Source organism: Arabidopsis lyrata, assembly GCF_000004255.2.
Source record: "Arabidopsis lyrata subsp. lyrata unplaced genomic scaffold ARALYscaffold_6, whole genome shotgun sequence".
In the NCBI taxonomy this organism is placed as follows: domain Eukaryota; kingdom Viridiplantae; phylum Streptophyta; class Magnoliopsida; order Brassicales; family Brassicaceae; genus Arabidopsis; species Arabidopsis lyrata.
Window position 1 is genome coordinate 8,060,906 of NW_003302550.1, and position 10,604 is coordinate 8,071,509.

General features: G+C 37.9%; 4 protein-coding genes across 5 annotated transcripts; 3 read left to right on the forward strand and 1 right to left on the reverse strand.

Annotated features, from left to right (window-relative positions):
• The first annotated feature begins 298 nt into the window (after positions 1 to 298).
• On the forward strand, positions 299 to 3,106 carry LOC9310001 (stem-specific protein TSJT1). Its single transcript, XM_002871818.2, has 5 exons — positions 299 to 739; positions 1,959 to 2,199; positions 2,289 to 2,409; positions 2,521 to 2,630; positions 2,712 to 3,106. The coding sequence occupies exons 1-5, from the start codon at positions 537 to 539 to the stop codon at positions 2,739 to 2,741; spliced, it is 705 nt and encodes a 234-aa protein (XP_002871864.1). The 5' UTR covers positions 299 to 536; the 3' UTR covers positions 2,742 to 3,106.
• On the reverse strand, positions 3,098 to 5,540 carry LOC9307934 (ATP-dependent (S)-NAD(P)H-hydrate dehydratase). Of its 2 annotated transcripts, none has more exons than XM_002873888.2 (11): positions 5,253 to 5,540; positions 5,016 to 5,092; positions 4,803 to 4,912; positions 4,570 to 4,693; positions 4,412 to 4,474; positions 4,146 to 4,309; positions 3,919 to 3,980; positions 3,774 to 3,840; positions 3,611 to 3,661; positions 3,397 to 3,528; positions 3,098 to 3,304 (listed from the first exon to the last, which is right to left on the reverse strand). In XM_002873888.2, exons 1-11 carry the CDS (start codon positions 5,485 to 5,487, stop codon positions 3,277 to 3,279), a joined length of 1,113 nt encoding a protein of 370 aa, XP_002873934.1. In that variant the 5' UTR covers positions 5,488 to 5,540; the 3' UTR covers positions 3,098 to 3,276. The 2 variants fall into 2 exon arrangements, with proteins under 2 accessions (XP_002873934.1, XP_020879416.1); XM_021023757.1 differs by having other exon boundaries at positions 4,570 to 4,684; positions 5,253 to 5,513.
• Positions 5,541 to 5,552: 12 nt separating this feature from the next.
• Positions 5,553 to 7,274, forward strand: LOC9310002. The gene is made up of 2 exons (XM_021023758.1): positions 5,553 to 5,804; positions 6,586 to 7,274. Exons 1-2 carry the CDS (start codon positions 5,642 to 5,644, stop codon positions 6,645 to 6,647), a joined length of 225 nt encoding a protein of 74 aa, XP_020879417.1. The 5' UTR covers positions 5,553 to 5,641; the 3' UTR covers positions 6,648 to 7,274.
• Positions 7,275 to 7,730: 456 nt separating this feature from the next.
• Positions 7,731 to 10,088, forward strand: LOC9307935 (protein trichome birefringence-like 11). Its single transcript, XM_002871820.2, has 4 exons — positions 7,731 to 8,517; positions 8,801 to 9,190; positions 9,275 to 9,433; positions 9,513 to 10,088. The coding sequence occupies exons 1-4, from the start codon at positions 8,060 to 8,062 to the stop codon at positions 9,898 to 9,900; spliced, it is 1,395 nt and encodes a 464-aa protein (XP_002871866.1). The 5' UTR covers positions 7,731 to 8,059; the 3' UTR covers positions 9,901 to 10,088.
• Positions 10,089 to 10,604: the final 516 nt, after the last annotated feature.

The following is a 10,604-nucleotide window of genomic DNA, read 5'->3' on the forward strand; positions in this document are numbered from 1 at the left end:
TGTTATTTCTTTTTTCATTTTTTACGTAAAGTGGATGTTTACCATAAAAATGGAAAAAAGTTTACGTTAAATTTCAAATAAATATATTTAAGATTCACTTTTAATAATTTTAAAGTAAAACATTTCGATAATTATTAAAAAGGGTGGATAAGACAAGAGACCACAAATGGCAAGATTGGTCCCACAACACTAGAATCTAACGCTCCAGAATGATTCCATCTCTTCCGTGTGGGACCCACGTATTTGTGCTGCGTCACTGCCCATACGATGACGTATCGACGTTAATTTCAGTGTAAGAAGAAGAATCAAGAGAGATGAAGATTCATGAAGACTTGAAATGACGTAAATACCCTCGATATCTTCTTCTTCCTTATATTTAAACACCATCGTATATCTCTCTCCTTTGTCTCGACTTCCATGTCCGATATATCTTTACCAGAGAGAGAAAGCTCAGAAATTTAATTACCTTATAATTCTTTTTTTCTTTTGCTGGGAAATTGAGGAAGTGATTGTTATCACCGGAGGAGAGAGAGAAAATGTTGGGAATTTTCAGTGGAGCTATAGTATCGCCGCCGGAAGAGCTGGTAGCTGCCGGAAGCCGAACTCCGTCGCCGAAAACAACCGGGGCAACTCTAGTGAAGCGTTTCGTCGAGAAAAATCCCTCCGCCGTGTCTGTACAAGTCGGCGACTATGTTCAGCTAGCTTACAGCCATCACAACGAGAGTCCTCTCCGGCCGAGGTGAGTCGCCGGCGATTTTCCTTATGTTCATTTCTATGTAAACCTGGCTTTTTACAATGATTCCAAAGTTTTCACCGTCGGATCGATATGATCGGACGGTGATGAGATCATCGTCGAGCCTTTAAATTTCGCTGACAAATAAAATCTTGAAATATATATATATATATATATATATATATATATATATATATATATATATATATATATATATTAAACAACAAAATTAAAGTCAATTGCATATTTGCATGTATGGACCATATTTCATTTGATTTCGTCCGATTTTCTTATCTAAAATTGTTAAGAAGGTAGGGAATTAGTGAGAATTATCTGATTTAGATTTTAATTTTGTAGATTATTTAGTTTTATATTGTTTCTACTTTCTACTAGATTCCGATTTACATAATTATGTTATTCTTCTAAGCACTCCACTTAACTTAGGGTGATGTATGTTTGTGGTATGGTGTGGTGTGGTGTGGTGTGGACCCAAACAATAATAATTTTAGAGTCCGAATATATTTTCTAAAATTATTTATATATATATATATATATATATAGGAAATATGGATATACAAGGTACATCATAGGTAGCTTTATTTAAATGTAGCGATCCAAATTTGTATGGATAATTCGCATAGTTTTTGAAGTGTGGATACACCATATAGCGATCCAAATTTGTATGGATAATTCGCATATACAAGGTACATCATAGATATTGTCTATACACCATATAGACAACATCCATGTCACTGAGAATCCGATTACAAAAATTTAGCATAAGAATAATCAAAATTACATTTCCAAATTCATTCACAAATTTCTATATGGTTACAACTATAGGGACTGTATGTATTTTGGATATGCAATAATATGGCCAAACTACAAAGACAACTTTGGTTGGGCCACCAAACCTTACAATAAAATCCCACGACCATTAATAGCCTTATGCACCACACTCTATCTTTAGATTTTACCCATATCAAAATACCAATACATTCATAATTGCATGTCTATTTAAAGATTTGATGCTGACTTATCCGTCTGACTATTCGCATTTAAAACTTCAATAGTTTATTTGCAATACTTTTTCTCTAGATGGGTTTAAAGTTTTCTTATTTTGCTCAAATTAAGATAATTTGGACTTATCTTGCTCAAGTTAAGTTAATTTGGACTTGGTGTGATATATAGGCTTGTCGTAAGATGGTTTTTTGAAATGATACAGATCATTTGGGGCTAAGGATGAGATATTCTGCTTGTTCCAAGGTTCACTTGACAACCTAGGAAGCTTGAAACAGCAATACGGGCTTGCAAAGAACGCAAACGAGGTTCTTTTGGTCATCGAGGCTTATAAGACTCTCCGTGACAGAGCTCCTTACCCGGCCAACCACGTTGTGGCTCACCTAAGCGGTGATTTCGCCTTTGTGGTCTTCGATAAATCAACCTCCACTCTGTTTGTAGCTTCTGTAAGTTATTTTAACCCCCTCATAAACCCTTTTTAACTGTGAAGTAGATTGAATCTAGCGGTAAAAAACCGGTTTTTGATTTGCTGCAGGACCAAGTTGGCAAGGTTCCATTGTATTGGGGAATAACAGCTGATGGGTATGTGGCATTTGCTGATGATGTTGAGTTGCTAAAAGGTGCTTGTGGCAAGTCTCTTGCGTCTTTCCCTCAAGGTTCGTTGTTCAGTTTGTCTGTTCACTCCTAAATTCAAGATTTTTCGGAGCATTACCTGTTCCATTGAAGCGATTTTGATTTTTGAATGGTTGTGTATGCGTGGGTTTCAGGCTGTTATTACTCAACGGCGTTAGGTGGGCTTAGGAGCTTCGAGAACCCTAAGAACAAGATCACTGCAGTTCCTGCTAATGAGGAAGAAATTTGGGGAGCCACCTTTAAGGTAATTGATTCTCCAAAAACAAATCATATTAAGTATATTCTGTTCAGCAACTTACAACACAAACTTTGGTGGTGGGAACAGGTGGAAGGAGCAACAGTTCTTGCAGATTGAGGATTAAAGAAAACAAACAAAGAAGAAGATCCATGTCTCTTAAATCTCGAACTGTGACAGCAAAAAAATAAAAAATGATGTAGGAAAAACAAAAAGCTGTTCTATGAGTTCTTGAAGCTATCAATGGTTGGTGATGTGTGTAGTGTTATATCTCTCTTATGTTTTATGCTTCTTTGTACATCCCGTGTATGTCTTCTGGTGTTATTAGTGTCTTCTTCCTAATAAGTTTAATGTCTCTGAAACCAAAATCTACCTTCTCTTGATCCTTTCGTCTCTGTTACTATAGTAAATCTCACAATTCTCAGTATGTATACATGTATCTGTAAGAAGTAATATTGACACTGGAAGAGAACGGGTTCTGAGCACCGAGTCGTAATCTTTATTTGGTAATCACAAGATTCAGGTTTATTATTCAGAAAAAAACAGTAGTGAGGAAAATAGACACCAGAGAACAGAAACAAGAACAACTTCTGAATTCACAGAGACAATAAGATGTCGTAGTAGGCAAGACAACTCTACTTCATGTGTTCTGAGATTAAGATGCAGGGCAGATATCCTCCAAACTATTAAAGAAAGCCGATAAACATTATGATCGAGACGAAATGTTTTTGTGGATTCTCTGATGCAGCAGTTCCAGTAAGAAAGAAATCCATACCTCTCCCCTAAACATTCGATAATGTCGCTTGTGAGAGTTGATCTCTTATGTTTTGTAAAGGCCAGAGATGCAGCCTTTCTCAGCAGGCCAGATGCAGCTATGCATCCCAAGATAGCTGGATTCTCAGCGGGACTGAAATTTTTTGGGTTTCAGAGATTGTCAAAACCACTTTGCTCAACCAATTATGTATAGCCCAATCTAGTATGTATCTAACCTTTCAGGATCCGATTTAAGCTGTCGTGCCCATGACCAAAACACTGCAACACTAGATAAAACCAAATCCATGTAGGCACTATTAGTGGTTACAAAAGTTCAGACTTTTAATTGTGGTAACCTGAGCAATCTAATGATATTGGATCAAAGAACGATGAGCTAACCCCCCAGAGAGAATATCGCCTTGTCCACCGCAGCGCCTTGGTGAACCATATATGCTTACTGATTTTACTGCAAAACAGAGATAATCACACCTTGCGTTCTCAACATTCTCTAACCAAAAGAAAAGATAGCTAAAAAGTTACTCACCTGTCTCCCCATTGCTTATAAGATCAGATTTCCCTTTCCTGAGAATCGTGACACCACCAATCCTGAATGACACAGGCGTTTAACATTATTATCATTAGATTTTTCGCTGCAAATCACCAGATGAGCCTGGTGATGTGTGTGAGATACTTCCCTAGTTCCCTCGAGATGTCTTGTGAAGATTTTCAGATTCTAATATTCTAGTCCTGTGAAGTCATTTTTGTACTTACTGTTTGGCCAAAGTACGTAACTGGTCTTCAGCATTTTGTTCATCTACTTCACAATTCAGCACTTTTTGAACCAGGCGCTTATACTCGTTCACATTTGGGGTTAACACAGCAAGTGGATAGCGGTGGACAAGATCAATGGAATTTGTTACAAGAAACAGCCCGTCCTGCGGAATCACCACGGAACAGTCAGAAGATAAAACAATCAAGATTTGGGAAAAGACAAGAGCCTATCACATCCGCACTTTATGCTATCTATCATTGCTTACCCCATCTACAACAAAAGGAACATTGAACTTTTTGGCAAGAAGCATGATTTTACTCACACATTCCTGGAAATACAGAATCATAACTTGTAAGTCCACCACCAAAGCAATGACAAATCAAATTCTGTAATGTGATGAAGCAGGACTAGATGAATCTGTACCAGGAGAAATGGATCTCTTCCCAAACCAGGACCAATAACAAGGCAATCAAATCTTTCCATCCATTTATCGACTTCCCCGAGCACTTTATCTTGAACTTTTCTTTGATCTTCTTCACTGAGTTGACTACGTCCAGAATACCATTCATACAGATATGAATCAGGGATTGTAATAAAAACCTACGGAACGAAACCACACAGGAGAAGTAGCACACACTATGGAATGGAGTTTTCACCTGATGCTATATGATTCCTCAAGAACAGGGTGAACTATAAGCTCAGGACTATAGCTCTTTATAACAGGAGCTGCGTCTTTCGTGCAGAAGACATGAGACAAATCAGCACCCTACAAGTTTTACAGACATGAAACCAGTCTTCTCATTTGTGTACAGATTAACTTCAAAACCAAAGATGAGTAGCGAGAAGCTGTGGAAAAAGAAACTACTAACGATTTTCAAAGCTGAAATGGCAGCAAAGTATGGAGCTCCTGTGTATTCACGACATCCTCCAATCACAGCTATCTTCCCTGACACAAGATCAATTTCAACACATGAGCTAAACGAACCTAAAAAGACTCAAACTTTAAAATCCTAAAGTTTCGAATTTGACTAATTACTGATCACACAGTTGAATAACCAAACACAAAACACGGTAGCAATTACGTAGAGACGAAGAAGAGTACTAACCAGCTTGGCCTTTGTGTCGTTTGGGATCGAGCGATGGCGTCACGGTTCGAAGTACACTCTCAGCGTCGGCCTCCGATGTGGAACTCATTGCTCTGATGAGCTTGGGGCGATGAATTTGTGACCCACAAAGCGTACGTACCAAGAACTGTTGCCTTCTGAGCACACTTGAAGAAGAAGAAGGTGAGTGAGAAGTCAATCGTCCCAAGCCAGAGATGACGCTATGCTTCACCAACATCAGATTCTCGTTGAGCTACGGCTTCCGATACAGCACCGAGAGATGGACACTCTATTTGGTTCAGAAGGTCTCGTTTTTATTTAATTATTTTACAGGAAAGAAGAAAAAGACAAAAACTTTTTCGGGAATCGGAGGTTTTGGAGAGAGGAAGAAGATGAAGAGGACGGTGATGGACAACGCGATTCGATCATCGGTGGTGGTGTTGGGATCATTGGCCTTTGGTTACTTGTCACTGGAACTTGGTTACAAGCCTTTCCTTGAAAAGGCTGAACAATACGAAAGATCTCTTCAATCTTCTCAACAACATCAACAACAAGGTCTTGTGTTCTCTCTCTGTCTCTCTCTTTCAATCGCTCTGCTTATGTTTCATTTCAGAAGAGATAGATTTATGCTGTGAATGATTGATGGGTAAGTTGATGATCCATTAGACTTTGGAAGTTATTAAGGTATCTCATGATGCGTTAGAGATTTGTGAAGATCCCAATCTGGGTTTGAAAACTTGTTTTTGCTCGGATTCAAGTGAAAGTTTTAGATATCTTAGTTTTCGAGAATTGGCACCAGTGCTAAAGAAAGTCTCAAACTTTTTCCTCTACAGTCCCGAGATCTTGCTTCTAGTTCCGATTGGTAACAATGTGTGTGTAATTGCATCATTGATGGAGAAAAACCGCATAATGCCATAATTTCTTTCATTTTTGATCACTAAACTTGCATAATTGCTAAGTTGTTGAACTTCAATTGTGATTAGTGAAAACATGATTCTAGTGATCACCAATTTAGAACTAGTTTACGCAAGTGCAGGGTGCTAATAGCAGAAGATGATTGGCCATTTAGAGATTCTCTGAAAACTCTTTCTCTTTCATTTTGTTACCAAATAGTGTAATTTCTTGGAGCCCTTTACGCTCTTACTCATTGCAAAATCCATGGTCTTAAGAGTTCTAACCCATACAACTTTGAGTGTTCGCTATGTTTTTCTTACTCTCTGATCTTGTAGATGAACCCTTTATGTTCTTAGTCGTTGCGGAGTCCATAGTCTTAAAAGTTCTAACTTACAGAACTTTGAGTGTTCATTAACCTTGTTCTTACTATCTGATCTTGTAGATGAAGAACAAGAAGCGAGGTGGGACAATAGCAATGTCGAGGGGTGGGAGGAGAAAAGGTAGTCTTATAATCGGTTTCAATAACAGACCTATCAAAATGTGTGAGGAAGAACCTTATCAAAATTTTCTTCTTAATCAACCTTAAGATCAATCTGTTAACTATCCACCATGGCCCGTTTTTTTTTTTATCAATCACTCAAAATCATATCTTAGTATAGTACCGATTGCCTTAATCGATCTGAAGTTACAAACACAAGTGTTTAAGAACCATCCTTTATCAGCAACCTAAAATAATCTCTGGTTTGTAAGAAAATGGCTTATCTGATGCAAACCTTGAACAATTGTGCGCTCCATTACGAGATTGTGGTTCTACATGGTCCCTAAGTAGATCTGCTTTTACGACGATTGGCCCTTGCAAATCACAAACAAAGACCACTGTGACTGCTCTCTCAATCAAAGTTCATTGGCTGAAGTTGAATTGAGGCTGGAAGCAGCAGAGGAAGGAAGCAACAGTGTATATGTGATTATTATGAGATCCATCCTCTCTTACACTGCTAGTACTTGGTTTTAGAGTTGGACCAAATCATTAATTTTGTTTTTGTCTTTAAATCAGTAGTTGTACAAAAGCATTATAACAATTAAAGGTACTAATTTGATCTTGGCCGGTACGCAACCTTTTCTCGGTTCTCACTCTCTGACTTTCATTGAATCTTGTCCCTAGACAAATAACATGTGATGTGTTCATTCAAATCTCCGGCATGAACGGCTTCGAGTCGGAGGATTTTCGTGCTTCACTAATCTAAATTTTGTACTTTTCTTTAACCATTAAAAGATTCCATCTAATTACCAAATTCAATTTATTGAGTCTACCAACCATTAGTGTAGTAAATCAATCACATATTTCATACCAAAAAAAATGATATAAGAAATCATTCACATATACTCATTTTTGGACCAAAACGCAATTTTCGGTGAATTTGAAAATGAATCACACACGCACCAAACGCCTTAACCGTTTTAATGCGCCGTCTTAAGCCCCACCACTCTCATCACTTTTTCCACGCGCCATGATCGCGCGTCTGACAAGTTTTGGATCTACGGGACCCGCCACTTAAGAGGACCCACGATTCACACACTCTCCAAGTCTCTCCCTTTACGAAACAAGACGGTCAAGAAAAAAGTTGAGACTGTTCTTTTATGTTTTTAAAGATTTTGAAACCGAAAATTTTAAGCTAATTACACCTTTGGATGTGTATTTGTTCGCTAATCCATTTACTAATCTGACGAATCCATTATTCCAAGCAAAGCTGTCTCTTCAGCTTACTCTTTCCTTGTTTCTCATTCAATTTCTTTTGGCTCTATTGATTTCTTTTAGAAAGCAAAGCCACAAGAAGTAGAAGAAGAAGAATCTCTACTCAGAGAATAATAAAGTCTTCAACTTTTGAAGTTTCTTCTTAAAAATAAAAACCTCACAGATGTCGAAGAACCCATCTCAAGAAGACGACGAAGCCATGCCAATCTCCGAAGTAGTAATAAAGAGATTCAAGCGTTTAAGGCTCGTATTCGAGCCGTCACTAGGAGTCTTGGGTTTTTTCTTGGTGGGTTTGTGTTTAGTCTTCAGCTTCTTCTATCTCGATTACAGAACCGTCGCTAAAACTAAAAGTCATGACTTTTCGGATCAATCGGAGAGATTTCTTTGGCTTAAGGAGCTTGATGGGTTTGTAGATAACAACACCAAAGTTGGGTTTCTTGAAGAGAGTGGGAATGGTTGTGATTTGTTCGATGGGAAATGGGTTTGGGACGAATCGTATCCGTTGTATCAGTCTAAAGATTGCACCTTTCTTGATGAAGGATTCAGATGTACTGAGTTTGGGAGACTTGATTTGTTCTATACTAAGTGGAGATGGCAACCTAACCATTGTGATTTGCCCAGGTAAATGGGAAAGTGAGGGAAAAAAGAACGGTGCTTTTTGGTTTGATGTTCTTCACAGTTTCAGCATCTTTCTCTGTAGCCAAAGGAGTTTGCTAAAGATTCTTAAGTCGCTTTCAGTTTTGTCTTAGAGATTGTATGGGATTAGAAATGTTATGTTTAGGATCTGATTCTCACCCAGATCAAAGGAGTGTTTATGGCGTTGGATTTATAGATTAGTTGTTAATAATGTGTTTGTTTGAATTATTGTTACTTAGCTTACACTTCTTGTTATATAATGGATCAGATTTGATGCCAAGTTGATGCTGGAGAAGCTAAGGAACAAGCGGCTGGTATTTGTGGGAGATTCAATTGGAAGAAACCAATGGGAGTCTCTTCTTTGTATGCTAGCTTCTGCAATCAGGAACAAGAATTTGGTTTATGAAGTGAACAATAGACCCATCACAAAGCACATGGGCTTCTTTGTGTTCAGGTTTCATGACTACAATTGCACTGTTGAATACTATAGAGCACCGTTTTTGGTTCTCCAAAGCCGTCCACCTAGTGGATCACCAGAAAAGGTAAAGACGACACTTAAACTAGAGACGATGGAATGGACTGCCGACAAGTGGAAAGATGCGGATATATTAGTGTTTAACACCGGACATTGGTGGAACTATGAGAAAACTATTCGCGGGTTAGCTTCTTTCTTCTTGTTAACATTCTCAGAACTAATCAGCTTAGTTTGGTTCCTTGACTGATCTTGGATTTGTTACTGCAGAGGTTGTTACTTTCAAGAAGGAGAAAAAGTGCAAATGCGAATGAAGATAGAGCATGCGTATAGACGAGCTATGAAAACCGTTATGAAATGGATACAAGAAGAGGTTGATGCAAACAAGACACAGGTCTTCTTCCGCACATTTGCCCCTGTGCATTTCAGGTTTGTCACGCATATTTACAAAACAAGAATCTTTGATCAATCTTAAGCTTCCATTTAATCACTGTTTTCTCTCAATCAGGGGAGGAGATTGGAGAACCGGAGGAACATGTCATATGGAGACACTGCCTGATTTTGGAGCCTCTCTGGTTCCAGCAGAGACATGGGATCATATAAAGCTCCTTCAAGATGTCTTGTCATCGTCTCTTTACTACTTGAAAACATCAGAGACGGTTGAACTGAAAGTGTTGAACATAACAGCCATGGCTGCTCAAAGAAACGATGGTCACCCATCACTGTACTACTTGGGCTTGGCTGGTCCTGCGCCATTCCACAGGCAAGACTGCAGCCATTGGTGTCTCCCTGGAGTTCCTGATTCGTGGAATGAGCTTCTTTATGCATTGTTTCTAAAGCATGAAGGCTATTCAAGTCCAATATCAAACAATAGCGATACAGACAACTTTACATAACATCTTTTTGGTTAGCATCTGGTTCTTGCTCTCTATGGGCTAAGCTCAAGATTTTGATTGGGTGATTAGGTTAAATTGGGTAGGGAATATGTAATTACTGATTAGGTTAAGCAACTTTTGTTGTAAAGATAAATCTTATTTTTCTTCAAAGATTTGAGTGATAATTTTGGTCCTCTGTTCTCAAAAAATGTTGGAAAAGTGTATTTTCCTTTTGATTATAAGAAATAAATCCATATATAACAAAAACAAATTAACTAGAATAATTTAATTAGAGGTTTGCTTAAAATAATTAAAATATCTTAGATATAGTCAAATATAATCCACCAAAATTAAATTCAAAGATATATTTGCTTACATAATCTAGAAATTAAAGTCTTATTATAATAACAAAATATTTAATATAATATTATTTTGTTCTATCATTGACCCAAAAACTTTAAGGGTCACAAAGAAAAGCTTTCGGAGCTATGTGGCAATGGCAATGGCAACTTTTGAGTTTCTTCGAGCTCTCTCCCCCGTGATCAATCTCCGTGAATCGTCACTCTCTCTATCTCTTCTGTTTCAGTGGCTAATCTCGATGTTCCAGCAGTAGTTCTAGAGACCTCGATACAATTCTTCTAGTTGATATATTCTACAACCATAACGCTCAATATATATTCTTTCTAATGAATCAGTCTGTCGCTTTAGAAGTACATGATATTTTT

Coding starts and splice junctions, on each gene's coding strand:
- LOC9310002 (XM_021023758.1), top strand. CDS start 5,642: ATGAAGAGGACGGTGATGGACAACGCGATTCGATCATCGGTGGTGGTG. Junction 5,805..6,585: donor TCAACAACATCAACAACAAG/GTCTTGTGTTCT, acceptor CTGATCTTGTAG/ATGAAGAACAAGAAGCGAGG.
- LOC9307935 (XM_002871820.2), top strand. CDS start 8,060: ATGTCGAAGAACCCATCTCAAGAAGACGACGAAGCCATGCCAATCTCC. Junction 8,518..8,800: donor AACCATTGTGATTTGCCCAG/GTAAATGGGAAA, acceptor ATAATGGATCAG/ATTTGATGCCAAGTTGATGC. Junction 9,434..9,512: donor TTTGCCCCTGTGCATTTCAG/GTTTGTCACGCA, acceptor TCTCTCAATCAG/GGGAGGAGATTGGAGAACCG.
- LOC9310001 (XM_002871818.2), top strand. CDS start 537: ATGTTGGGAATTTTCAGTGGAGCTATAGTATCGCCGCCGGAAGAGCTG. Junction 740..1,958: donor GAGAGTCCTCTCCGGCCGAG/GTGAGTCGCCGG, acceptor GAAATGATACAG/ATCATTTGGGGCTAAGGATG. Junction 2,631..2,711: donor TTTGGGGAGCCACCTTTAAG/GTAATTGATTCT, acceptor TGGTGGGAACAG/GTGGAAGGAGCAACAGTTCT.
- LOC9307934 (XM_002873888.2), bottom strand. CDS start 5,487: ATGTTGGTGAAGCATAGCGTCATCTCTGGCTTGGGACGATTGACTTCT. Junction 3,981..4,145: donor TTACGTACTTTGGCCAAACA/GTAAGTACAAAA, acceptor TGTGTCATTCAG/GATTGGTGGTGTCACGATTC. Junction 3,662..3,773: donor GGCGATATTCTCTCTGGGGG/GTTAGCTCATCG, acceptor GGTTTTATCTAG/TGTTGCAGTGTTTTGGTCAT.